Source organism: Dasypus novemcinctus, chromosome 20 (assembly GCF_030445035.2).
Source record: "Dasypus novemcinctus isolate mDasNov1 chromosome 20, mDasNov1.1.hap2, whole genome shotgun sequence".
NCBI lineage: Eukaryota > Metazoa > Chordata > Mammalia > Cingulata > Dasypodidae > Dasypus > Dasypus novemcinctus.
In genome coordinates this window covers 20,229,643-20,257,612 of record NC_080692.1, presented here as the reverse complement: position 1 = coordinate 20,257,612, position 27,970 = coordinate 20,229,643, and the positions used below count along the sequence as shown (strand labels likewise).

The 27,970-nt window shown below is 39.0% G+C and overlaps 1 protein-coding gene across 1 annotated transcript in view; it reads left to right on the top strand.

Annotated features, from left to right (window-relative positions):
* The window catches only part of CCDC77 (coiled-coil domain containing 77), a 48,633-nt gene that overhangs the window by 3,322 nt on the left and 17,341 nt on the right, over positions 1–27,970 (top strand). Inside the window, exons 2-8 of the mRNA XM_004457674.5 lie at positions 10,578–10,631; positions 12,269–12,488; positions 15,882–16,024; positions 19,237–19,333; positions 19,981–20,053; positions 20,606–20,688; positions 21,619–21,767. Of these exons, the coding sequence (XP_004457731.1) occupies positions 10,594–10,631; positions 12,269–12,488; positions 15,882–16,024; positions 19,237–19,333; positions 19,981–20,053; positions 20,606–20,688; positions 21,619–21,767 (803 nt within the window). The 5' untranslated portion in view covers positions 10,578–10,593. The remainder of the gene's footprint in view (positions 1–10,577; positions 10,632–12,268; positions 12,489–15,881; positions 16,025–19,236; positions 19,334–19,980; positions 20,054–20,605; positions 20,689–21,618; positions 21,768–27,970) is intronic.

Below are 27,970 nucleotides of genomic sequence, written 5' to 3'. Positions count from 1 at the left end.
CAACAAGGAGGACAGTGTTATTGGAGTAGCGAGCAAGAAGAGAGTAGTAGATGAGGGCCCAGAAGTAATGAGGCAGCCAGATCATGCAGGATCTTGTAGGCCATTATGAAGACTGACATTCTGAGTAAGAGGAAAAATCATCTGAGACTTTTTTTTTTCTCTCTCTCCCCTTCCCCCGCCCAGTTGTCTGTCTCTGTGTCCATTCGCTGTGTGTTCTTCTGTGACCACTTCTGTCCTTATTAGCAGTACCTGGAATCTGTGTTTCTTTTTGTTGTGTCATCTTGTTGTGTCAGCTCTCCGTGTGCACAGCGCCATTCTTGGGCAGGCTGCACTTTCCTTTGTGCTGGGCAGCTCTCCTTATGGGGCGCACTCCTTGTGCATGGGGCTCCCCTATGCAGGAGGATACCCCTGCGTGGCACGGCACTCTTTGCGTGCATCAGCACTGCACATGGGCCAGCTCCACACGGGTCAAGGAGGCCCAGGGTTTGAACCGTGGACCTCCCATGTGGTATTTGGACGCCCTATCCATTGGGCCAAGTCTGCTTCCCCTTCTGAGACTTTTGAGCAAAGGAGTTTCCTATTTTGACTTATAAGGAATCCCTCTATTTGCTGTGGTAAGAGCAGGGAGCGAAGCAGCTGTGGCTCAGTTGGACCCCCATCTACCATGTGGGAGGCCCTGGGTTCGCATCCCAGAGCCTCCTAGTGAAGGCAAGCTTTTCCACACTGCCGAGAGCTGACGGCCTACGCTATGGAGAGCTGATGCAGCAAGATGAAGCAAACAAAGGGAGACAAGCACGCACAGAAAAAACTCACAGCAAATGGACACAGAACAGACAGCAAAAATAAGCCACAAAGGGGGGGTATAAATAAATAAATCTTTAAAAAAAAAAAAAAGCAGGGGATGGGATTGAGGGCAGAAGATAAGTTGAGGAGGGATATCAGTTGAGAGACTTGTAGTCATCCCCACAAGAGATAATAGTGGGCAGAACAGAATAGTAATGACCAGGTGCTAAGAAGTCATCAGATTCTACTTTTTTGTTGTTTTTTTTTTGTCTTAAGCAACTGACAGGATAAATTAATAATTACTAGAATGTAGAATTCTGAGAGGAGGTTTTGATGATGGGAGGTATATACCAGGAGCTCAGTTTTGAACTTGTTAAGTTTGCAAGACCTGTTGGACTTATCAGTAGAGATCAGAGTGGGAGGTCAGACCTGAATCTAGATCGGAGTTAGGACTGGAGGCATAATTTGAAAACCAGTATTGCGAATGTGGTATTTGAAATCATGAGACTTCATGAGATCAGGAAGGCAGTGAGTTTAGATAGAGATAAGGAAGAAGTAGTCATGACTGAAAAGAGGAAAACCAGGAATGTGTAGTGTCTTAGAAACCAAATGAAGAACGGTTTCAGGAAGGAGGGAAAGGAAGGATTGTGGGAAGATGGCAGGGTAGGAAGCTCCCAGGACTCAGGTGATCCACAAAAACAACTATTGACTGGCAGGAACTGTTTGAATCAACTAGCTGGAGGAAGAGACTGGTAAATTGCAGTAAATACCAGTGAATTTCACCCGCCATGCAGCAACTACCATCCCCCAGCATCGTGGCAGGCAGCAATGGGGACTGCAGCCCCAGCTTTTGGTGCAGCTTTCTGGTGCCAGAGTGGGCTATGAGAACCTAGTCTTCCAAAATGCGGTTATGTGTGGTCTGATCACAGATCACTGCTTTTGACCTGCTGCGGGCCAGCTCTGAGGGTGGCCATTGTTCCAACACCCCTTCAGGCAGAAGAGGAGCCTCAAAGATAGTACCCGTCCTTGAAATTACAGAAAATAGTTTAAAGGGTTGTAGCAACTGGGAGAGGAGCAAAGCAAGAAAATACAGCTATCAAAGCAGAGGGAAAAGCCCCTGGCACCCTTGCTAGCCCCCTGCAACCCTCTTCCCTCTACCTTGTGGAGCCAGCCTGTACTCAAGAAACTCCTCTGTAGCTCCCTCTCCCATAACTTGCCCTACAGACAGAAGCGGCTTGCAGATAGCTAAAGCAGGGTAAGAAATCAGTCAAAGCAGTCTGAGGCAAAGGATTTCCTGCTTTAAGTGATATACTAGAGCAACAAGGAGGGGAGAAAGTCAATATCATGGGGGGTAGAGGAGGCATTTGAATTCCTTAAATGGGGTAATTCCTGAAGTACTAGCAAGCACAAACCCAGGACAAGACATAGGTTTTCACCGAAAGATGGAGAGGACCCTGTATACTTTGCATTCATCTCAGACTGATCTTTTTTAAACAAATCAAATTTTTTGATGCATATTAATAAAACATACAATTCATCCAAAGTGTACAAAGTGCAGCGGTTCTCAGAGATGTGTTCACCGGGTGCAGTGGGTGTCTCATGATGATGGGGGGGGGTGCTGTGAGGGGAGGGGTGGGGGGAGGGTGTGTGGGGACCTCGTGTTTTTTTAATAATATTGGAGAAATGAATAAAGACAAAAAAAAATTTTTTTTTTAAGATTTATTTATTTAATTTCCCCCCCCTCCCCTGGTTGTCTGTTCTTGGTGTCTGTTTGCTGCGTCTTGTTTCTTTGTCCGCTTCTGTTGTCGTCAGCGGCACGGGAAGTGTGGGCAGCGCCATTCCTGGGCAGGCTGCTCTTTCTTTTCACGCTGGGCGGCTTTCCTCACGGGTGCACTCCTTGCGCGTGGGGCTCCCCCACGCAGGGGACACCCTTGCGTGGCACGGCACTCCTTGCGCGCATCAGCGCTGCTTGTGGCCAGCTCCACACGGGTCAAGGAGGCCCGGGGTTTGAACTGCGGACCTCCCATATGGTAGATGGACGCCCTAACCACTGGGCCAAAGTCTGTTTCCCAAGACAAAAATTTAAAAGTGTACAATCAGTGATATTTGGTATAATCACACAAAGTTGTGCATTCATTACTTCAGTCATTGCTGATCTTGATGGGAGGCTAAATTCTGAAGGAGAGCACCAGTCCAAGGCAGTCTTTCAGAATCTTTGCAAAGACTGTAAAAGGTATTTTTTACTTGGTTTGTTTGGTTTTATTAATTCCTGGTATTCAAGGTAATCTGTATCATATCACTAGCTACCTACAAACTTAAGGAACAAATTGCTCAGGGACTAAGTCCCAGAATTAGTGTTTTAAAATAATAAGATGTAAAATGCAACAAAAGAGTACAAGACAAAGATACAGAAAATAATGGCCCATCCAAAAGAACAGTATGAAAATTCAGAAAACATCAACAAAGAATTCCAGACTTTGGACATACTGGAAAAAACTTTTAAAAGAATGATCCTCAATATGCTCAAGGTGCTAAAGGAAAACAGAGAAAGAACTGAAGGATATCAGGAAAACAAGGATCAATATGAGAATCTCAATAAAGAGAAGTTTTTAAAAAGGAACCAAATAATAGAGTTAAAGACCACAATAACTAAAATTTAAAATTCCCTAAAGGGTTTCAACAGCAGATTGGAGGTGGCAGAAGAAAGAATCAGTAAACTCAAAGACAAGACAATGGAAATGAGTCAGACTTTGGAGCAGAAAGAAAAAAAGAATTAGAATGAACATAAACTGAGATACCTGTTGGACAGCAGCAAGCATACCAATATATGTCTTAAGGGAGAAGAAAGATAAAGGGCAAAAGGAATATTCAAAGAAATAATGGCAGAAAAAATTTAACAAAAGACATAAATATGTACATTCTAGAAGCTCAACAAACCCCAAACAGTATAACTCAAAGAGAAACACATACAGACACAGTAAGCTATTGTACTATATATATGTATATTTAATGTAACTTTACTTTTTAATTCTTACAGGTTCTAAAATGCAAATGCATAAAAAATAATGATAAATCTATGGTTTGAGACCCATAGTATATAAAGATATAATCTGTAACAAGTACAATAAAATGTTGCAAGGAAGAAGGGGAATAGAAACAGTGTATGTGTGTACTAATGAAGTTAAGTTGGTATTAATCAAACATCATTGTTATAGAATTAGGATTTAAAATTGTAGCTCCATGGTCACCACAAAGAAACTATATCAAAGAAATGAGCAGGAACTCAAAATGGAGCAATACAAAAAAATCAAATAAATATGAAAGTAGGCATTAATGGAAAAATTGAGGGACAATAAAGGTATAAGATTTACAAAGACCATATAGCAAAATGACAGAAGAAAGTCCTGTATTATCAGTAGTTACTTTAAGTGTAAATGGTTTAACCAGTCAAAAGGCAGAGATGGGCAGAATGGATTTTAAAAAGCATGAACTATTAGCTGTGACAGGAGGCTCATCTTAAATTCAAAAACACAAGTAAGGCTGAAACTGAAAGGATGGAAAAAATATATACCATGCAAATAGTACCTAAAAGAAAGCTGGGGTAGCTATAGTAAGATCACATAAAATGGAATGTCAAAAAACTGTTACAAGGGACAAAGAAAATAATGGGTCAATTCAACAGGAAGACATAATGATTATAAATATGTATGAACCTAATGGCAGAGCCCCAAAGAATATGAAACAAATTTTAACATATGAAGGGAGAAAACATGGTCCTGTATTAATAGTAAGAGACTTCAATATAGCAATTTCAATAATGGAAAGAACATCTAGATAGATCAGTAAGGAAATGGAGGATTTGAATGGTAACTACTTGCAAGAAATTGAAGAGTAAGGAACACTCCCTAACTAATATTATGAGGCCAACATCACCCTAACACCAATGCCAGGTAAAGAAACCATAAGAAAAGAAAATTACAGGCCAATATCCCTAACAAATATAGATGCAAAAATCCTCAACAAAATGCTAGCAAATTGAATCCTGTAGCACGCTACACAAATTATACAATATAATCAAGTGGTATTTATCTCAGGCATGTAAAGATGGTTCAACATAAGAAAATCAGTTAATTTAATACACCATATTAATAGAACAAAGGGAGGAAAACACACATGATCACCTTGATGCAGAAAAGGCATTTGACAAAATACAGCATCCATTCTTAATAATAAAAACAGAAAAACAGGAACAGAAGGAAACTTCATCAACATGGTATATAGGGCATATTTGAAAAACCCACAGTTAATATCCTGCTCAATGGTGAAAACAGAAAGCTTTCCCTCTGAGATCTGGAATAAGACAATGATGCCTGCTATCACCAGTGTTATTCAGCATTGTGCTGGAAGTTCTAGCCAGAGCAATTAGGCAAGAAACAAAAGGCATCCAAATTGGAAAGTAAGAAACAAAACTTCCCCATTTTGCAGATTACATGACCCTATGTAGAGAAAATCCTGAAAAGTTCACATTAGAGCTACTAGATCTAATTGAGCACACTGGTAGCATACATGATCAGCATGTAAAACTCATATATATGGGTATATCTCAGTAAAACTGCTTTAAAAATATGCAAGAATATCCAGAAATAGCAGCTGTGTACATCAGGGGAAGCATAGCTAGAGAAGTGAAGACTTTTCTTGTCTTTTTTGTTTATTATTATTGAAATAATTAAAGGCTCTAATAATGATTAAAGTGATAAATGCACAATTATGTGATTATACCAAATACCATTGACTGTCCCTATTGGATGAATTGCATGCTTTATTAATATGTATCAGCAAAATTGATTTGTTAAAAAAAAACAAAACTCAGTAGTGTTTCTATACATAAGTAATGAAAAATCTGTAGAGGAAATTAAGGGAAAAATCTATTTACACCAGCAACTAAAAGAATCAAATGTATAGGAATAAATCTAACCAGAGATATAAAGGACTTATACATGGAAAACTACAAAACATGACTAAAGGAAATCAAAGAATACCTAAATAAGTAGAGGGACATTTCGTGCTCATGGGTTGGATGACTTAATACTGTCAAAATATCAGTTCTACCCAAAGCGATTTACAAATATTTAACACAATTCCAATCAAAATTCCAAAAACCTTTGCAGAAATTGAAATGCCAATCATCAAATTTATATGGAGGGATAAGGAGCCTTTAACCATTTTGATAAAGAATGAAATTGAAGGACTTACACTTCCCAATTTCAAAACTGACTGCAGAGCTACAGTAATCAAAACAGTGATACTGGGGAAAGGACAGACATATAGATCAGTGGAATCAAATTGAGAGTTCTGAAATAGATCCTCATATCTATGACCAGTTGATAAGGGTGCCAAGTCCCTGAATTGAGAAAGAATAAGCCTTTACCAAGTCATGCTGTGTAAACTGGATATCCATATGCAAAAGAATAAGGAGGTCCCCTACCTCATACCAGATAAAATTAAGAATGGATCAAAAACTGAAATATAAGAACCAGGACTATAAAAACTAGAAGAAAACAGAGAAGCATCTTCAGGACCTGGGGTTAGGCAACAGTTTCTGAGACTTTACACCAAAAGTATGAGCAATGGCAGTGGACTTGGCCCAGTGGTTAGGGCGTCCATCTACTACATGGGAGGTCCACGGTTCAAACCCTGGGCCTCCTTGACCCGTGTGGAGCTGGCCCATGCGCAGTGCTGATGCACGCAAGGAGTGCCCTGCCACGCAGGGGTGTCCCCAGCGCAAGGAGTGCACCCTGTAAGGAGAGCTGCCCAGCGCAAAAGAAAGTGCAGCCTGCCCAGCAATGGTGCCACATACACACAGAACTGACACAACAAGATGATGCAACAAAAAGAAACACAGATTCCCGTGCCGCTGACAACAACAGAAGTGGACAAAGAAGATGCAGCAAATAGACACAGAGAACAGACAACCGGGGTGGGGGGGGGGGGGGGCGGGAAGGGGAGAGAAATAAATTAAAAAAAAAAGTATGAGCAATGAAAGAAAAAATAGGTATGTGGGACTTCATCAAAATTTAAAACTTTTGTGCATCAAAAGGCTTTATCATGAAAATAAAAAGACAACCTACAGAATGGGAGAAAATATTTGGAGACCAAATACCTGATAAAGGCTTAATATCTAAAACATATAAAGATGCCCTACAACTCAACAAAAAAAAGACAACGCGATTTAAGAATGGACAGAAGACGTGAATAGCCATTTCTCCAAAGAGGAGATACAGATGGCTAAAAAAGCTTATGAAAATATGCTCAACCTCATTAGTGATTAGGAAAGTGCAAATCAAAGCCATAAGGAGATAACAATTTTACCCCCACTAGAATGGCTATTATTTAAAAATTAAAAAAAAACAAATGAAAAATAGCAAGTGTTGGAGAGGATGGGAGAGGATATGGAAAAATAGAAACACTTGTTCCTAGTGGGGTACAGAACGTGTAATGGTTGCTGTGGAAAAGTTATTGAGTCTCAGAAAGTTAAGTATAGGTTTACTGTCTTGAGTATGGTGAGGAGCTCTGTGAAATGACAGCTTCCTGCCAAACTGAGAATGAATATGTCAGAACAAAAAAAGACTTAGACAAGTCCAGCTTGGCAAGTAATGAGCATTTATTTAGGGGGCTTATGTGGGGTCCTCATATTTGGTGGCAGGAGGAGAGACAGCATTTTCCGAACTCAATCGTCTATTCTCACCACAAACCATAGAGGGATCTTTTATAATGAATGTCTATGAATAGATTGGGAAGGCACATGAGTTAGGGATAGCAGGACTTCTAAAGAATGCAGTGTTACAAGCTTTACTAATCATTTGCAAGTTAGCAAGTGATCATTTCCTAAGCCTAGTTATATAGGAATGGAATGTTGCTGTGACTGGAGAGGAAAAGAACTGGAAGGTTTGGGGGAGAAAATCCAAAGTCATATATGCCACAATTACCTTGTGACCCAGCAATCCTCCTTCTACATATATTCTCAAAAGATTTGAAAGCAGGAGCTTGAACAGATACTTGCACACCGATGTTCATAATGGCATTATTCTCAGCTGCCCATGGATGGAAGTAACCCTAGTGTCCATCAGATGAGTGGATAAAAAAAATCTGGTGTACATATAAAATATTATTCAGCTGTGAAAAGGAACAAAGTTCTAATACATGTGACATCCCCTTAAAGACATTATGTTGAGTGAAATAAGTCAAACACAACCGAACAAATACTCTGTGATCTCACAGATATGAAATACTTAGAATCAGCATATTCATAGAGTCGGAAACTAAGTCTACAGGTACCAGGGGCTGGAGTGGATGTAGGGAATAGGGGGTTAATACTTAATTGGTACAGAGTTTCTGTTTGGGGTGATGCAAAAGTTTTAGTAATGGATGGTAGTGGTGATGGTGGCATAACATTGTGAGTGTAATTAATATTCTCATCAATTGTAACAAAGATACCACCCTAAAACAAAATGTTAATAGGGATGGGTATATGGGAACTCTATTGTTAGCATGATTTTCCTGTTGTCTTACAACTTCTCTAATTAAATAAAAAAGGAGAGGGAGCAAATGTAGCTCAGTGGTTGGGTGCCTGCCTCCCACATAAGACATCCTGTGTTCAAGCACAGGTACATCCTTAAAAAAAAAAAAGGCAGGAAAGGCACTATGGGGTTCTGAGCAGGAAAATGGAATATGGAATTAACAGTAGTGGTTATCTCTTAACTCTTTTTCACAAAATGTTTCCTTAAAGGACTGAAGATGGTAAGCAGATACACACACAAACACATACACCATGTAGAAAAAAGACCAGAGCATTACATCATCTCTTCTCTTGCTCAAAATCAGAATGGATTGACAAAGCATGCTTGATAAGAAAGCTTTCAGGGAACAGATGTAGCTCAAGTGGTTGAGTGCCTGCTTCCCATGTACAAGGTCCTGGATTCAATCTCCAGTATCTCCTTAAAACAAAACCAAAAAAAAGCCTTCATCAAAACTAATAGAAGAGAAATGGATATGGCTTAAGCAGTTAGGCTCCCGTCTACCATATAGGAGGTCCAGGATTCAATGCCCAGGGCCTCCTGGTAAAGGCAAGCTGGCCCGCGCAGCGAGCTGGCCCGCATGGAGTGCCAGCCTACGTGGAAAGCTGGCACAGCAAGATGATGCAACAAGAGACACAGGAGAAATAATAAGAGACGTAGCAGAACAGGGACCTAAGTTGGCACAAGAGAATGACTGCCCCTCTCCCTCTGTGGAATGTCCCAGGATCTATTCCTGGAGCTGCCTAACGAGAATACAAGCAAACACAGAAGAACACACAGCAAATGGACACAGAGAGCAGACAATGGGGCGGGAAGGGGGGGTGATAAATAAATCTTTAAAAAGAAACTTAATAGAAAACACTATTCTCTCGCTCCTCCTCCCTCCTTCTCTCTCTGTCTCTGTCTCTTGCTGATAACATGGTATTCCCTCCCCAGCTGTGAGGTTTATCTTCCTGGAAATTTCTATGATAAGATTGTTCAAGGTAGAGGAACTCAACATCTTATGTTATGAATGGAGCTTGAGATTGTGAATGAACTATTTAAAGCTTATAGGTACATTTTTTAAAAAAGATTAATTTTCCCCCTTCCCCTCCTCTCGCCCTATTGTTTTTGCTGTCTGTGTTGTCTTCTCTTATTTTCTCTTCTCTAGGATTCACTAGGTTTTGATCCTGGGGACCTCTGATGTGGAGAGAGGTTCCCTGTCAATTGCGCCACCTCAGTTCCAGGTTTCTACTGCACTTCACCTTGACTCTCCCCTTGTCTCTCTTTTTGATGTGTCATCATCTTGCCGTGTGACTCACTTGGCACGGGCACTGGCTCACCACATGGGCACTCACTTGGTCACTGGCTTGCTGCATGGGCACGCTTTCTCTCCTTTTTCACCAGGAGGCCCCAGGTTAGATCCCTGGTAGGCGGAAGCTCTTATCACTTGAGCCACATCTGCTTCCCAAATATCTTCTTTTGCTATGATAAAACAAGAGAGGCAGCACACCAAATAAAAGGTAATAGTGGCTTTTTATTTTTTTCGAGGACTAAGTAGATGTTAAAGCTTTTTTATTTTTTTAAAGCAGTTTTATTCAGATATGTTGCATACAGTCTATGCAAAGTATGCAGTCAATGACTTTTACTATAATCACAGTGTTGTGCATTCATCACCACAAAAAATTTTAGAACAATTTAATTATTCCAAAAAGAAAAACTCCATACCCCTTAGCAGTCACCTCTCAAGCCCTCTATCCTTCCCCAGCCCTAAGTGGCATTGTATTCATCTTAAATTCGACAGAGGGAGTGGATGTGGTTCAAGTGGTTGAGCGCCCACCTCCCACATGAGAGGTCCTGAGTTGGATTCCCAATGCCTCCTGAAAAAAAACAAAAGCAGAACAAATGAAAAAAACAAGTCCGGGAAGCCAATGCAGCTCAGTGGTTAAGCGCTGGCTTCCCATATGTGAGGTGCCGGGTTCAATCACCAGCCGCAAATACCTCGGGGAAAAGATTTTTTTTGGCAGAGAGGGATATTCTACCTCTATCTCCATTTACTATCTCTTGCATATTATCTCCCTCTCCTGTAATTTCAGTGAAATGATTGTGAATGTTAAAATATCACATTCTGACTTGCAGGCAAATATGATGGAGAAGCAACCAGTCTGTATATTCTATAGTGTTTTGTTTTGTTTTTTTCTGTTCCTGACCTCTCATTCTGAAATTTTGTGTATTTCACAGGTGTGGAAAAGACAACATGAACTTTACTCCCACATATTCCCCTGTCTGCCGAACGTAAGACATTTGCTTATTTTTGAGTTCTTAGAAGGAGTCAAGACTTTTGTCATCTTAATCCAAAATTAGCATAACAGCTAAAAAAGTTTTAGAAATCTGTTTCCTCAATCTTTATTTGAACTGTATTGGACCTCATATCTGTATTCTTATGATGCAGAATTTGAATTAAAAAATAGTGTGTATTAAAAGTAATACCAGCATTCAGGCAGTTTGGGCAGGCCTAGGCCAGTGCCAGTGGATAATGGATCACAGAAGAAACAACCAGCATACAACCACAGGGGTCTTTTAATTCTGGTTCTGCTATCAGTCTACTGCATGACACATCATCCTCATCCTCATTTCCATAGCTCTCATCTGCAAAATATTAGAAATACCTCTAATATTAATCTACTTCCCACAGTTGTTATAAGGCAGCCCCCTTTTAAAATATGAATCATTAAGTAAAATATTTCCATCTTAAACCTTTTTTTTAATCTTAAGCTTTTAATGACTGATAAAATGTGAGGGTATTTTCCTTAATGCTGGCTAAAAGTAAATTGTAATATCTCTTCTATACATGCTCCCTTATTAAAGTGCTGACCATAACCTTCATTAACTGTAATTCCGGGCACCCGGTATAAAGTTTCTCTACTCTGTTAACTATTTTCCTGTGTTGTAAATTGTAGACAGCCAAATTGGATTAATTTTTACATGAGGTTTTTCTCTACTTTGACATCATTTGTTTTCTTTCATTGTATTAGCTTGTCTCTTGTTTGCTAAAAACAAACAAAAAGCCAAAAAACATACTGTCCAGCCTTTGATCAGTCTTTTACTATTTGTAACATCCAGTCCTAGTCTGTGAAATTCTAATGTCCCAGATACTAGAAATTAAGTAGAATCTGATATAGTTGTGTGGTTGCTAAGTAGGCCATATTTTCCAATCCTGAATTTTATATTTATCACTCCCCTCCTTAGTAATTTTACCATTTTAATCTTAAGTAAATGGTAGAATCTTTTATATGCATCTACATACATTTTCCCATTTAATATTGTCTGATTCATATTCATATACATAACTCTAATTCATAGTTTCTAATAACTGAATAATTTTCCATTGAATGGATATAGCATGGTTTATTTAGCCATTGCCCTAATAGCATGGACATTTGGGTAATTTATTGTTTTTGTTATAACATATAGTATTACTGTGAACATTTTCATATATGCTGCCTTGTACTTACATGCAATGAGTTCCTTTAGGAGTTTTACTAGATTCTGCCAATTTGCTGTCTGTAGTTTTACCAATTTACATTCTACCAGCAGCATATAAACGTTTCCATTGCTGTGTGCCTTATAGTATTAAATATTTTAATATAAGTATCTGCTCTTACCTAGTTTATATCCTATTTTTTGAATGACCTTTTTAGTCTCTAACATGTATTTTGAATCCAGCGTTAAACTCTTAGTATTTGGAAGGATTTAATAAGCTAATTCACTAACTTGCAATATCAAATTTTGAAGATTTATGAGCACTTAATTATAAACATTTTTAAAACATTCCTTTATTTTTAAAAAATGATGTATCAGAATTGTTCAGACACTTTAATGAGTGTATCCTTTGTAATTTCACATAGGCTTACAACTCTTTCCAAACACAGTGTCTCCTCCAGGTCCATTGGTTCCATGCGGTGGCGGGGAGTATCTTTCTCAGACTCAGTGGAATCAACTCCTTTGCCTTCCGTTGAAGATCGTCTGGCTGTCCTATGCCCTTCTCAGGAGCTTCTGGAATATTATCAAAAGAAGATGGCAGAGTGTGAGACAGAAAATGAGGAGCTATTGAAGAAACTGGAGCAATACAAAGAAGCTTGTGAAGGACAGGTAAAAAGGAAATGATGCGTGCCCATTTAAGTCTCTGATTAAGTCTTTTTATTAATGAAAATAGGTCTAGAAGTGTCAGCTTGTATCACAAGCAAGTATTTTATTTTAAAATATTCCTTTTTGATTCCCTGGACCAGAATCCCCACAACTGCTCTAACATCTTAAACTCTGACATCTTGGTCTCCCTCATATTTCCAGTCCCTCTACCCCTGATATACCTGACTACTATAACTTTATTGGTACCTCCATAACTCCTTGACTTTTTTCTATGTGGTGTATATCAGCTTCTGACATCATGTCCTTCCCTTCTAGCCTAAACTCCATCTTGCCTAACTTTAGTAACTGTACTGCCTGCACATGACCTCTTACTCAGTTATTCTTCTGCTCCACCTGCATAGCCAAAACCCTAGCCATGACTTAATCCAGCTGTCCACCAACGATGCTCTTAGAGCAGGATTTCTCAACAAAGTTATGGCTGAAATTTTGGCCTGGGTAATTCTTTGTTGTAGGGACTGTCTTGTACCTCGTAGGATGTTTAGCAGCATCCCTGACCTCCACCCACTAGATGCCAGGAGCATACTCCCTCAGCTGTGAGAATCAAAAATGTCTCCATGGTCCTAGAAATGTCAAAAGTCATTAAAGAATAAATTAATGATAAATGAATTCAGCTGTACTCATGCAAAGTATACAATCAATGGCTTTTAGTATAATCACTCCAGTTTTCCTACTTCCCCATAACCAGTACCCTCTCCCATGCTCCTTCCTTTCTACCTCTGTGCCATACCTTCACTGCTCTCCTCCAGCCTTGCTTCCTAGTTCGCAGAGGAAGTAGAGGTTATCATGGATGAACTGCCTTCCTCACATGGTTACTTGCATCTACAGCCATCTCTCCTTCCTCATCGCTTCAGCTGAATTGATCCAACACTTACTCTGGCCGCCATCCCTTGCTCCTAAGAACCCTGCTTCATCATTTCTTTCCTCACTTTCTTGTAATTTTAACCTCTTGCTTAACATTGACTTTTTCCCCTCAGTAAATAAACATACTGAAGTCTCTCCCAACTTTAAAGTTAAAAAAAAAACATCCCAGAAACCACCCTTCCTTGGTTGTGCTTCCCTCCCTTGTATAGATGGCCCTGGTTTTCCCAACCACACTTCCAGAGTAGTTTGACTTTGACTTTGTCACTCACTCAAAGCTCTTTTTTATTTTTTATTTTTTTTAAAGATGTATTTTTTTATTTCCCCTTCCTTCCCCGCCCCGGTTGTCTGTTCTCTGTGTCCATTTGCTGCGTGTTCTTCTTTTTGTCCACTTCTGTTGTTGTCAGTGGCACTGGAATCCGTGTCTCTCTGTTAACGTCATCTTGCTGTGTCAGCTCTCCGTGTGTGTGGCGCCGCCCCTGGGCAGGCTGAAATTTTTTCTGTGCTGGGCAGCTCTCCTAATGGGGTGCACTCCTTGAGCGTGGGGCTCTCCTACGTGGGAGACACCCCTGCATGGGGCGGCACTCCTTGCGCGCATCAGCACTGCACGTGGGCCAGCTCCACTGGGTCAAGGAGGCCCGGGGTTTGAACCGCAGATCTCCCATGTGGTAGACGGACGCCCTAACCACTGAGCCAAGTCTGCTTCCCACTCAAAGCTCCTTGACTGCAGTTTGGTTTCTGTCCTCACCTCTCCACTAAAAATGCATCTCCTGTGATTTCCAAGTGCCTACTTGCCAAAGTCAGCCCTTCCCTTTTTGACCTATGCAGTGTTTGCCACTACTGACTTTTCCTTTCCTAAAACTCTCTTCCTTTCTTGATTTCTCTGCTATTTTTCTTTCCAGGTTTCTTTCTTCTTCTTCTTTTTTTTTTTTTTTTTAAGATTTATTTATTTATTTCTCACCCCCCGCCCCGCCCCACCCCAGTTCTCTGTTCTCTGTGTCTATTTGCTGCATCTTCTTCTTTGTCCGCTCCTGTTGTTGTCAGCGGCACGGGAATCTGTGTTTCTTTTTGTTGCATCATCTTGTTGTGGGTGGCACCATTCTTAGGCAGGCAACACTTTCTTTGGCCCTGGGCAGCTCTCCTTATGGGACACATTCCTTGCGCGTGTGGCTCCCCTACATGGGGAACACCCCTGCATGGCACGGCACTCCTTGCGCGCATCAGCACTGCGCATGGGCCAGCTCCACACCGGTCAAGGAGGCCTGGGGTTTGAACCGCGAACCTCCCGTGTGGTAGACGGACACCCTCACCACTGGGCCAAGTCCATTTCCCTCCAGGTTTCTATTTCTCCTCTCTCACCTTTTCTGTTTCCATTTAAGACCAGGGAAGGGTAAACTTCCATAGTCTTAAATGTAGAAGTTCCTCCAGATTATAGCATAGACAATCTTATAAATCACCGCAACTCAGACTTTTCTTCTGAAAGTTAATAAGTTATTATATGGACTTAAATCTGTTTCTGAACTTATCTCCCTTTTAACTTCCTGACCCTTTACACATACATATATACCACTGGTGCCATGCCCACACCCACATTCCTTTTCCTTGATTTTTCTTTCTTCTAAGTTCTGACATACACAGTAAACTATCTACAATTCTGCCCATTGCCCTACATTCAGTCATTTGGCAAGTCCTATTGATTCCTAAATATTACTTAATCCAGTCCCATATCTCTGTTACTATTGCTGTAACACTACTTCAGACCTTTAAATACTTCACTGAACTTACCCTCCTAACCACTCTCTGATCTCCAGTCTCATAATTCTCTGGTCCACGTTATACTTTTCACTCTGGCAATGTTGAAATGTCTGCAGTTGTCCAAACATATGAGGCTCTTTCATGGTTCTGTATTTACTGCTCTTTTCTGAGAATACCCACCCTTTGCTTGTCCCTCTAGAAGTCTTCAAATCATCTTTCAGGTTTCAGCTCTTGGGGATGTACTCTGACTTCCCAAACAGGCCTCAGAGATTTTAATTCTGCCACACTTTTCCCTTAAATCATTTTACCAAGCATGTTCCCCCATTAAATAATTGTTTTATTTTAATTAACTGCAGTTTCTATATCCCCATGAAATTCTAAAGCTCTTTGTAGGCAGAAATCATATTTTTTTCTTTGTTTTCCTATATATAATAATACTTATTATATAGAAAGCATTTTAAAAATATAAGTAGAATAAGTGAATCAGATGGCATTTTGGGGTCTAAAGTCTCTAGAAGGAAGATATGAAAGCTTTGGCATTATATGCAAACTTCAAGCTTATCCTATCTATACGCAGACTGTTGCTGTCATTTGAATTCTATATTAGTGAAACATTTCACTTTGGAATATTTCTACATAAACTGACTCTTCCATATCCAGTAAGAGATACTCAGGTGAGGTCCGATATATTTTCAACTACCTTAACTTTTTAATTTTTTCCAGCATAAACTAGATTGGGATTTGCAGCAGAGGGAAGAAGAGATTGCTGAATTGCAGAAAGCTCTTAGTGATATGCAGATCTGCCTCTTCCAGGAGCGGGAACATGTTTTACTCCTCTACTCAGAAAATGACCGACTGAGAATCAGGTACCAACAGAAGAAAGTAACTGATGGAGTTACAGTTCTAAATTACACTAGTTGTAGCAGTTTGACATAGATACGAATTCCAAAAATAGATATTGAGTTATGTTTGTAAACTATTCTGAACCTGGGCATGATTAAGTTATGATTAGGGCTTTGATTGGTCTATGTCAAAGGACAGTTGAGGGCATTTTACTGTTGGAGTTTTGATGTTGGAGTTTGATGCTGGAGTCTTGAACGGGAGCCCCAGGGAGAGAGGACGTAGAGATGACTCCTGAGACACGGCAGAAACACTGGGGAGAGATACTAAGCTGTTTACAGCTGACCTTGTGGAGAAGGGAAAGCCTAGAGAGCCTCATAGTCTACATAGTCTATAGCTGGCTTTGTGAAAACAGAGGACCTGAGCCCAGAGAGAAGCAAGACCTGGGAAAAGAGGAACCCTAGCAGACGTTGCCTGTCATCTTGCTCCAACATATGGAAATAGACATTGTTGAGGGAAGTAACTTATGCTTTATGGCCTGGTATCTGTAAGCTCTTACCCCAAATAAGTACCCTTTATAGAAATCAACCAGTTTCTGGTATTTTGCATTAGCACCCCTTTGGCTGACTAATACGCTAGTCAAGATACTTGTACTGTTGACTATAGTCTTTCACCTACCATACGGGTCACTGTGTTGTACAGTCCTGTTTCATCCTTAAATTTTTATTCTAGTAACATATACATCTTAAAGTTTCCCCTTTTACCCACATTCACCTATACAGTTCAGTGCTGTTGAGTACACTCAGAATAATGTGCTACCCTCACCACCATCCATTTCTAAACCTTTACCATCATCTCAACTCCCCATTCTCTAACCCCCATCTAGCTCCTGGTAACCCATATTCTAGACTCTAACTCTATGAGTCTGTCTTTTCTAATTAGTTCATAAGAGTGATATCATATAATATTTGTCCTCTTGTTTCCGGCTTATTTCACACAACATAATGTCCTCAAGATTCATTCATTTTATTGCATGCATCTGGACTTCATTTCTTTTTACAGCTGAATAATATTGCATCATATGTAGAGACCACATTTTGCTTATCCTTCAATTGGTTAATGAACACTTGGGCTGCTTCCATCTTTTGGCAGTTGTGAATAATGCTGCTGTGAGCATCAGTGTACAAATATCTGTTTGAATCCCTGCTTTTAGTTCTTCTGGATATGTACCTAGTAGCAGGATTGCTGGATCATAAGGTAATTCTATACTTAACTTCCTGAGAAACTGCCAAACTGTCTTCCACAGCCACTGTACCATATTACATGCCTGCCAGCAATGAATGAGTTTGTATTTCTCCACATCCTCTCCAACACTTAGAGTTTTCTTGTTTTTTTTTTTTAATAGTAGCCATTCTAATTGGTGTGAAATAATATCTCACTGTTTTTTGTTTTGTTTTGTTTTTTTAAGGAGGTACTAGGGATTGAACCAGGGAACTAATATATGAGAAGCAGGTGCTCAATCACTGAGATATACCCACTTCCCTCTTGTTGTGGTCTTGATTTGTATTTCCCTAATAGCTAGTGATGTTGAGCATCTTTTCATGTGCTCTTTAGCTATTTCTATTTCCTCTTTGGAGAATTGTCTTTCAGTCTTTCACCCATTTTTTAATTGGGCTGTTTATTGTTGAGTTGTAGCATTTCTTATATAATCTGGATGTTAAATCCATATTGGATATGTGGTTCCCACATATTTTCTCCCAGTGAGTAGGTGGTCTTTTCACTTTAACAAAGTCCTTTGATAGAAAGAAGTTTTTAAATTTGAGGAGGTCCCATTTATCTTTTTTTTCATTTGTTGCTTTTGCTTTGGGTGTAAAGTCTAAGAAACCATTGCCTACCACATGATTTGAAGGTGCTAACCTACATTTTCTTCTAGGAGTTTTATAGGACTGATTTCATAAATTTAGGTCTTTGATCCATTTTGAGTTAATTTTTGTATATGGTGTGAGATAGGGGTCCTTTTTCATTCTTTTGCATATGGATATCCGGTTCTAGCACCATTTGTTGAAGAGACTATTTTTTCCAGTTGCATAGACTTGGCAGCCTTATCTTATCAATTGGCCATAAATGTGAGGATCTGTTTCTGAACTCTCAGTTTGATTCCTTTGATCAATGTATCTGTTCTTACGCCAGTTCCATGCTGTTTTGACCACTGTAGATTTTTAATATGCCTTATTTTTTTTTTTGCCTTTTCTTACCTTTATTTTTTTTAAACACCAAATTTTAACACATACTTTTTTTCCTTCTCCTCCCCTTTCCCCACCCTGCTGTTTTTGCTGTCTTTGTCTATTTGCTGTGTGACCTTCAGTATCTGTTTCTCTTTTTGTCTTCTCTTATTGTCTTTCTCCTCTAGGATTCACCAGGATTTGATCCTGGGGACCTTTGATGTGGAGAGAGGTTCCCTATCAATTATACCACCTCAGTTCCTGGTCTCCACTACAGTTCATCTTGATTCTCTCCTTCGCCTCTCTTTTGTTGTGTCATCATCTTGCTTCGTGACTCACTTGCACAAGCACTGGCTCACCGTGCGGGCACTCAGCTTCCTGTGTGGGCACTGGGCTCACCTTGCAGGCACTGGCTCACCACACGGGCACTGGCTCACCATGTGGGCACTCTGCTCGCCACATGGGCACCCGCATGTGTACTTGGCTCGCTGCACGGGTACTTGGCTCACTGCGCAGGCACTGGCTCACCGCACAGGCATGCTTTCTCTTCTTTTTCACTAAGAGGCCCCATATGGTAGGTGGAGGCCTTATCATCTGAGCCACATCTGCTTCCCTTAATATGCTTTAAAGTCAGGAAGCATAAACTCAGGTGAGGTAGTCACCCTCAGCTGGGGCAATTTGGGAGGAGACTCCACTGTGAGCCATCAGTGGCAGCTCTCCTGGCAGTTGAGTGAATGAACCCATCAGTCCTGAAAAGTGGGCTCTAGGCAGTGCCCCAGCATCCACTACAGTTCCCTTCTAGAACCAGCAAAGAAATAATTTCCTGGCCTCTTCTCTCTGATTTCTTGAATGTAAGTAACTGACATTTTTAAATTTAGACCTAAGCCCTAGACAAAGCTATAAAATATTAATTTGAGGTTATTATTGTTTTAAAAAAATAGAAGGGAGATTCTGTAAATAGAAAATAGAGCTTATTCTCGGCAAATAATTGTGCTTACTTTCTATGACAATTTCAGGGAGGTAGAAGATAAGAAAAAGATTCAAAATCTCTTGGCTCTTGTGGGAACAGACACTGGAGAAGTAACTTATTTTTATAAGGAACCTCCCCACAAAGTAAGTAATCTTTGTTATAGCATGGTAGGTGTGGCTTTTACAAATATAGGCTAGAATCCATAATCAGAACAACTTTGGTCCTTGTTAAAGAAGACAAATGGAGAATCGGCCATCAAAGTCCCAAATTTACCTGAGTTTTCACAGTGTTATCTCTAATTACAGAGAGCTTTATGATTTTATTCCTTGTCTTCAAGAACCTTAGGAAGTAGCATCATTTATTGCATTTCCCATAGAAGCCTGAAACACAGAGGGATTGATGTTTTGGCTGAGATTAGAGAGCAAAGCAGGAGCAGACATAATGTGGGAGCAAGTTTGAGTACTTAAGTTTCTTTTTAAATCTTTGTTTATACTGATAAATATCAGAAACAAATACCAAGTACAAAGTGTGTCATATACAAGTGTCAATCCCCCATAATCCTGTGCCCCAGAGATAAGCCATTATTAGTAGTTTGGAATATATAGTTCCAGCTCTTTTCCATTCATATAGCAGTATTGTGTGTGTGTGTATACTGTTTTCATTTTTTCACTTTTATAAATAGTGACTCAATTAGCATATGTATTCCATTAGATACTTTCCTAAAAGCCCTTGTCAGAGGGCTTTATTATGAATATTAGAGGGGGACTTCTATACCTTTTTGTTTCTTCAGGTGAGCATTCCCCAAAAAACTATTCAGGCTGTAAATGTATGTGAACAGAATGAATCCTCAACTTTCAAAGCAGGTAACAGCCATCTTATTTTAAATTCTCGTTGATCTAGAATTCAAAATCCTAGTTCAAATAATTAGAATTTTTTCCCTCCTATATAACGATAATTAATGCTCATAAGGATGAATCTGGTAGTCTAAGATCCTACCGAGCTGCTTGATCATCCAAGGAGTTAATTTTATTCAGCACAATTTTAGTGTTGCTTATTTTAAAATAATTTTACCTTTTGAAAATTAGGTGATAACATTATAACCAAATGTTTAGATTTTTAATTTTTCTCATTCCTTATCCTTTCTGAAAAAGTAAGATTGTGGTAAGAAAATAAACACAGTCCCAGAGTTCATTGTGAAGAAAGGGATGAATATTATCCAGGTGGAATCCTGCAGAGTTCCCTTATAGAGATTCCTAGCATTTTTATCTATTTTCTTTTTCCTTCCTTTCCTTCTCTTATAGATGAATGAAACCAAACCTTTCTACAATGGTAATGCTCATACCTGTACGGCAGAAAGAAAAGCCAAGTAAAGTTTTTTCTTGACTAGTTTTTGTTTTCTATTTTATACCCTAAAGTAAGTAAAAGAAGATCAGCAATGAGAGAGAAAGAAGACAGTCCTGAGAAATACCAAAGAGACATACAGACACTTACCTTACAGGTAAAGCATTTACTGTGGCAAACCAGGATGGTTTTCTGTACAGGCTTAGCTTTGTAGAACATACCTTCACTATCATCTGATAAGTATCTCCTTGCATATCATGAAATTAATAAAATTGAGGTTGTTCCTAATTTCCAAGAGTTTATATTTTAAAACTATTTTTTCCATTTGGCCATTCTAGAAGCACTAATCTGAACCTTGAGTTCATCAGTTATATATGAAGCCCTACCCCACAAAACCATTATAAATAAGAAATCTCTTTGTTACTGGCCTAGGGGATACACAGAGAGTTGCAGAGGGAAGCTTGTCTATTCTGAGGGATCGTCATCTGGGAGCATGTCCACTTATTTAGTAGGTGTTTCTAAAATCTAGGAAAGTGATGAATCATCCTCTTGCCACCTGCTAATTGTGTGTCGTTTGGAGCCACAATTTTGTACTAAAGGTCCTGTCCTTATCAAAGGAGCCCACTGATTTAAATCATGGTTTCTCCCTTTGGTCATTATTGCCAATTGTTGTATTGCCAGCCTCCAAGAAGGAAATTACATTATATTCATTTTGTACCACTTTTTAGAAACTAAACCTATGAAAAGAGTTATTGTGTTCTCTGCAACTAAAGAGCCTTAACAGAGAGACAGTCCTAGAAGTCCTAGAAGGGAGACAGTGAAAAGGGAGAATCCTAGGTTAAGGGACAATTGGATAATCTAGTTTTCTGTGTGATGTGGCTCCTGGGCTTAGTGTGGACAAAGAGTTTGCTTTTGTGTAGCCTAGCCCTGTAAGACATTAACTAAAGAAAAGTACAGCTGAGATTTTTCTGTATTTATTTTGCCATTGTGTTAAATTTTTTTCTGAAGAACAGCTCACTTGTAGAGGTTACATCTGCAAAATTGCTACAGGTAAGAAGTAATTTCAGCCCTTGTTGACCTGTCCTAGGTGGAGGCACTTCAGGCGCAGCTGGAAGAACAGACCAAGCTTTCTAAGGAACAGGTGGAAGGACTCATGGAGGATAGACGGATCCGCATTGAGGAAATACAAGTTCAACACCAGAGAAATCAGGACAAAATCAAAGAGCTAACTAAAAAGTAAGTGTTCTTAGAAGGCTATACCTAACATACTTCTTATTTTTTTCTTAGTTGCTTAAAAGTTAAGAGTCCTGTTAGCAGCACAGAACCATAGAACTGAAAGGGACCTTGAAAAGTTGTCTTCTTTAGACCCCCTTGCCTCTATTTGGTGAGTGACCAGGCTTTATCCAGGAGTGCTGTTACTTCTGTCTTTGTATTCCACACACTTGTTGTATTAATCAGCCCAAGGGGTGCTGATGCAGAATACCAGAAATTGGTTGGTTTTCATAAAGGGCATTTATTTAGGATATGAGCTTACAAATACCAGACCACAAGCATAAGTTACTTCCCTCACCAAAGTCTATTTTCACATGTTAGAGCAAGATGGCTACAGACATCTGCAAGAGTTCAGGCTTCCTGGGTTCCTGTCTTCCCAGGACTTGCTTCTTCCTGGGCTCAGGGTTCCTCTCTTCCTGGGGCTGGCCTCTCTTTCCTCTGTGAGCTTACTTCCTGGGGCTCTAGCATAAGGCTTCAGCATCAAACTCCAGCATCAAAACTCCAACATCAAAAACACTCAATTCTGTCCTTTACCATGTCTTTTATCTGTGAGTCCCCACCCACCAAAGGATGGGAACTCAATGTCCTAATAACATGGCCCAATCAAAGCCCTAACTAATCATAACTTAATCACACCCAGTTACAGACCAGATTACAAACATAATCCAATATCTATTTTTGGAATTCATAACCGTATCAAATAGCTAAACTTGTATTCTATACTTCCTTTGAACCTAGTTTAGTGTTTTACCTTGATTCTAGTGTTTAAAGAATGTTCTTTCATCCACTAATACATTATTTGAATGAATACACTAGGCACTTTTTCTTCTTGCTTGACCCATCATGAATATGGAAAAATATGACTTTACATATTTGTACTAAAAATAAGGAAGCACAAACTCTTTTCTACTCACTGTTTTTCTTCCTGATATGCCTGCCACTCCTTTCCTTTTTGTGGCCTGATTTTATCCCCGCCATTTTACTTAGAAACATGCCCTTTCTAAGGTCATTATTGACTTTTTCAATTATGAGACCATTTCCCTCTTTTAGTCTGTCTGCATATTTGGTTCCATTGATCACCCTCTCCTTGAAATTAATCTACCTTGATTTCTGCATCGCAGATCTTTCTTGGTTCTTCTCCCTGTCTAACCCTCCTCAACCTTCCACCTGGTTCCAGTGACCAGACCTTTGCCTCAGTTGAATATGTTTGAATCCCTCAAACTTACTGTGAATAAACATAAACTGTTTATCTCCACAACAAACACTCCTCCCCCCATCTCAAACCTACTATTTCCTTTTTCCATTTAGTTTAATGGCATCATATCCATCCTGCTTCCTAGACTTGATTGAAACTTCAAGGTCATCCTCAACTCACCACTGTCACTTATCTTAATTCTAAAATCCTACCAGTGTATGCCTGAAAAGCCTCTCAAATCTATTCTTTGCTCATCCATTCTTGCTACATTGGTTCAAACTTTCTTCTTTGTTTAATTTACTGCAGTAATCTAATTGTTCTTCCTACCACTGGTCCCTTTGTTTTCTATAGTCTTCCTCATTGCTGTGAGTTAGCTCCTCTGTTAGGCATTATCAACTGTTTAAAAATATTTGATAACTCCCCATTAGCCTTTATGATGAAGTCTGATACCTTAACATGAATTTCTGTGAACGTCTTCATCTGGCACCACATGTACCTTTTCAGCCTCAACTCAACCCCACTTGCTATAGTTCACTTTATGCTTCAGCTAGACCAAAAACTATGACTTATGGGACACTTGCTTTGTGACAGGCACTATGCTAAGTACTGTCACCTCTTCTCTGATCACCTTCCCAGGCTGACTTTAGTTCTTCCTCCTCTAAATTCTTACAATGATTGGCATGTCTCTGAGATGACACTTGTTACCACATGTTGTATTTATGTTGTTGTTTACCAGGTTCTTGCTGTATCCTCTGCCCTGCCCTTTGTGTAATAGACACAATAAATATTTGTGGAGTACTTGATCTTTATGAAGTTATATCTCACTACCTCTTTGTTGCACTAAACACTCTAAACTTAAAATAGTGTTTTCATGTTACTTTCTTTATCCCTTTATTATTTTATTAATTGTCTTCTCAAACTTCCTTAGTTTGTCTTCCTCCATTTTAAAGTGTGGTGATTAAAACTGCACATGATACTCAAATTAGGATCTCTGACCAATGCAGGGTAGAAAATATTTTCTTTTAACATAGTGTGATATAGTTGTATTTGGCCAGTACTTCTCCATCTTGATTTTTATTTTTGGTATTTTGTACGTTAGCATAACATCCTGACTTTTCATTGTTTTTTTTTAAAATATATAGTTTTTAATTAGAGAAGTTTATAGCTCACGAAACAATCATTTTTTGATTCTCATACATCATCCCTCCACCAACACCTTACATTGTTGTGGAATATTTATTATAGATTATGAAAGAACATCATCAGGCTCTTATCACTAACTGGTCCATAGCTTACATTTGGTGTATTTTTTCCATACACCCCCTATTAAAACCATGTATTACTATTGTACATTTGTTACAGCTCATGAAAGAGCTGTAACAAAACTCTCATATTTTTACTGTTAACCACAGTCCATCTTCCACCACATGGTTCACTGTGTTATGCAGTCCCATGCCTTGTCAGTCTATCCAAAGTCTACACTCAGTGGCTCTCACTTTCATCACAGAGTTGTGCAGTCATCACCTCAGTAAATTTTTGAACATCTTCCTTAGTCCAAAAGAAGAAATCCCATAACTTCCTTTATTAACCCTTAGCGTTGATATAGTACTTTCTTTGACATTGATGCAAGAATATTATCATATTGCTGTTAATTATAGCCCATAAGTTACATTAATTGTATTTTTCCCATGTATCACCATATTCTTACCACCTTGTAACTGCTGTACATTTGTTCTAGTTCATAGAATAATAGTCTTGTATTTGTGCTATCAACCACAATCTTCATCCATCTCCAGGTTCACTATTTTAATCAGTTCCTACATTATTCTCTAGATTTCTTTTAATTGACATTTACATCCCTAGACTACTCCTTTCAGCCACAATGTATTTTTAAACCAGCCATGTTAGTTATACTCACTGTAATGTGTTACCATCAACTCTCTCCATTCCCACACTTTTACAATCAAGCTAATTAAAAATTCTACATAACATTAAGCATCAGTCCTCCTTCTCAGGCCTCATCCTATCGCCCAGTAACCTATACTCCAGTTTTTAACTCTTATGTTCTTATTCTTTGTATTTAGTTCATAATTAGTGAGACCATGCAATATTTGTCCTTTTGTGTCTGGCTTATTTCACTTAGCATAATGTCCCCAGGGTTCATCCACGTTGTCATATGTGTCCCAATTTCATTTCTTCTTACTGCAGCATAGTATTCTATCATATATATATATATATATTTTTTTTTTTTTTTAAGATTTATTTTATTTATTTTTACCCCCTTCCCCCACCCCTCGCCCCAGTTGTCTGTTCTCTGTGTCCATTTGGTGCGTGTTCTTCTTTTTGCTTCTTTTGTTGCCAGCAGCACGGGAATCCATGTTTCTTTTTGTTGTGTCATCTTGCTGCATCAGATCTCTGTGTGTGCGGCACCATTCCTGGGCAAGCTGCACTTTCTTTTGCGCTGGGCAGCTCTCCTTATGGGGTGCACTTCTTGCGTGTGGGGCTCCCCTACGCAGGGGGCACCCCTGCATGGCAGGGCACTCCTTGCGCGCATCAGCACTGCGCATGGGCCAGCTCCACACGGGTCAAGGAGGCCTGGGGTTTGAACCACGGACCTCCCATCTGGTAGACGGACGCCCTATCCATTGGCCAAGTTCGCTTCCCCTCTGTGATATATATAAACCACATTTTGTTTATCCATTCATCGGTTGATGGACACTTGGGTTTTTTCCATCTTTTGGCAATTGTGAATAACATCACTATGAACATCGGTGTGTAAGTGTCTTTTTACGTCACTGTTTGCAGTTCTTCTGGATATATTCCTAGTAAAGGGATTGCCGGACCATATGACAATTCTATATTTAGCTTCCTGAGGAATCACCAACAGTATACCACAGAGGCTGCACCATTCTACATTCCTACCAACAGTGAATGACTGTTTCTATTTTCCCTGCATGCTTTCCAGCACTTAACTGTTTTCTGTTTTTTAATAATGGATATTCTATGAGGTATGAGGTGATACCTCATTGTAGTTTTGATTTGCCTTTCCCTAACAGCTAGTGATGTTGAACATTTTTTCATGTGCTTTTTTCACCATTTGTATTTCCTCTTTGGAGAAATAGCTCTTTAAGTCTCTTACCCATTTTTTAATTGGATTGCTTGCTCTTTTGTTGTTGAGTAGTATGATTTCTTTATAGCACAGAAATCAAACCTTTAGCAGATATGTGGTTTCTAAATATTTTCTGCCATAGAATGGACTGCCTTTTCACCTTCTTGACAAAGTCCTTTTAAGCACAAACGTGTTTAAGTTTGAGGAGGTACCATTTATCCATTTTTTCTCTTGGTGCTTGTAATTTCAGTGTAAGGTTTAAGAAACCACCACCTACCACCTGGAGTTGAAGATGTTTCCCTACATTTTTCTTCTAGGAGTTTTATGGTTCTACCTTCTATATTTAGGTCTTTGATTCATTTTGGGTTAATTTCTATGTAAGGTATGAGATAGGATCCTCTTTCTTTGTTCTCCAAGGACTGTTTTTGGAACAGACTGTTCTGCCCCAGACAGCCTTGTCAAAAATGAATTGATCATAGATGTGAAGGTCTGCTTCTGAACAATCAATTTGATTAATTTGGTCTATATGTCCATCTTCATGCCAGTACCATGCTGTTTTCATCACTAGAGTAAGTAATAGGATTTGAAGTCCAGAAGTAAGAGTCCTCCAACTTCATTCTTCCTTTTTAAGGTGTTTCTGACTATTCAGGGTCCTTTACCCTTCTGAATAAATTTGATAATTGTGTTTTCCTTTTCTTTAAAAAAGGCTGTTGGAATTTTTATTGAGATTGCATTGAATCTGTATATCAATTTGGGTAGAATTCACATCTTCCCAATCCATGAACACAGAAGGTTCTTCCATTTATTTAGTGCTTTTATTTATTTTAGCAATGAATTTTAGTTTTCTGAATCCAAGAGCTTTACATCCTTGGTTAAGTTTATTCCTAAATATTTGATTCTTGTATTCACTATTGCAAACGGAATTTTTTTCCTAACTTCCTCCTCAGATGGCTCATTACTAATGTATAGAAACACTACTGATTTTTTGTGTATTCTTTTTTTTTAATTTCACCTTTTTGAAAAATTTTTTAACAAATCAATTTTATTGCTACATTTTAATAATACATACAATTCATCCAGAGTATACAACCAATGATATTCAGTGTAATCGCCTAGTTCTGCATTCATCACTTCAATCATTATTAGTGCATTTTCACTATTTCAATAATAATAGTAACAAACGAAAAGCAAACAAATAAAGGAGAAAATTCTTCACCTCTCAATCTCTCTGTTTCTCCTGCTGTACATAGCTGCTATTCCTAGCTGTTCCTGCACAAATATGTATTTATTAAGCAGTTTTATTGAGATATATTCACATACCATACAATCTATCCAAAGTGTATATCAATGGCTTTTAGTATAATCGCAATGTTGTATAGTCATCACCACAAAAAATTTTAGAACCATTTCATTACTCCAAAAAGGAAAACCCCACAGCTTTTAGCATGCCTTCCCCAGCCCTGTCTAACCATTAATCTAATTTCATCATTATGAATTGATTTATATTTACATTTTATGTGAATGGAATTATATAATATGTTATGCAGTATATTTAGTTCATAGTAACGCAATCATACAGTATTTGTCCTTTTGTGTCTGGCTTACTTTACTCAACATAATGTCCTCCAGATTTATCCATGTTGTCAATGTTTTCCAACTTCATTTCTTCTTACAGCTGCATAGTATTCCATCATGTGGATGTACCACAATTTGTTTATCCATTCAGTGGTTGCGAGACCCCTGAGTTGTTTCCAAGTTAAGACAGTTGTCAATAATGCTACTATGAATATTGGTGTGCAGATGTCTGTGTCACTACTGCTCCTCAGTTCTTGGTATATTTCCAGTAGTGGTATTGCCGAGTCA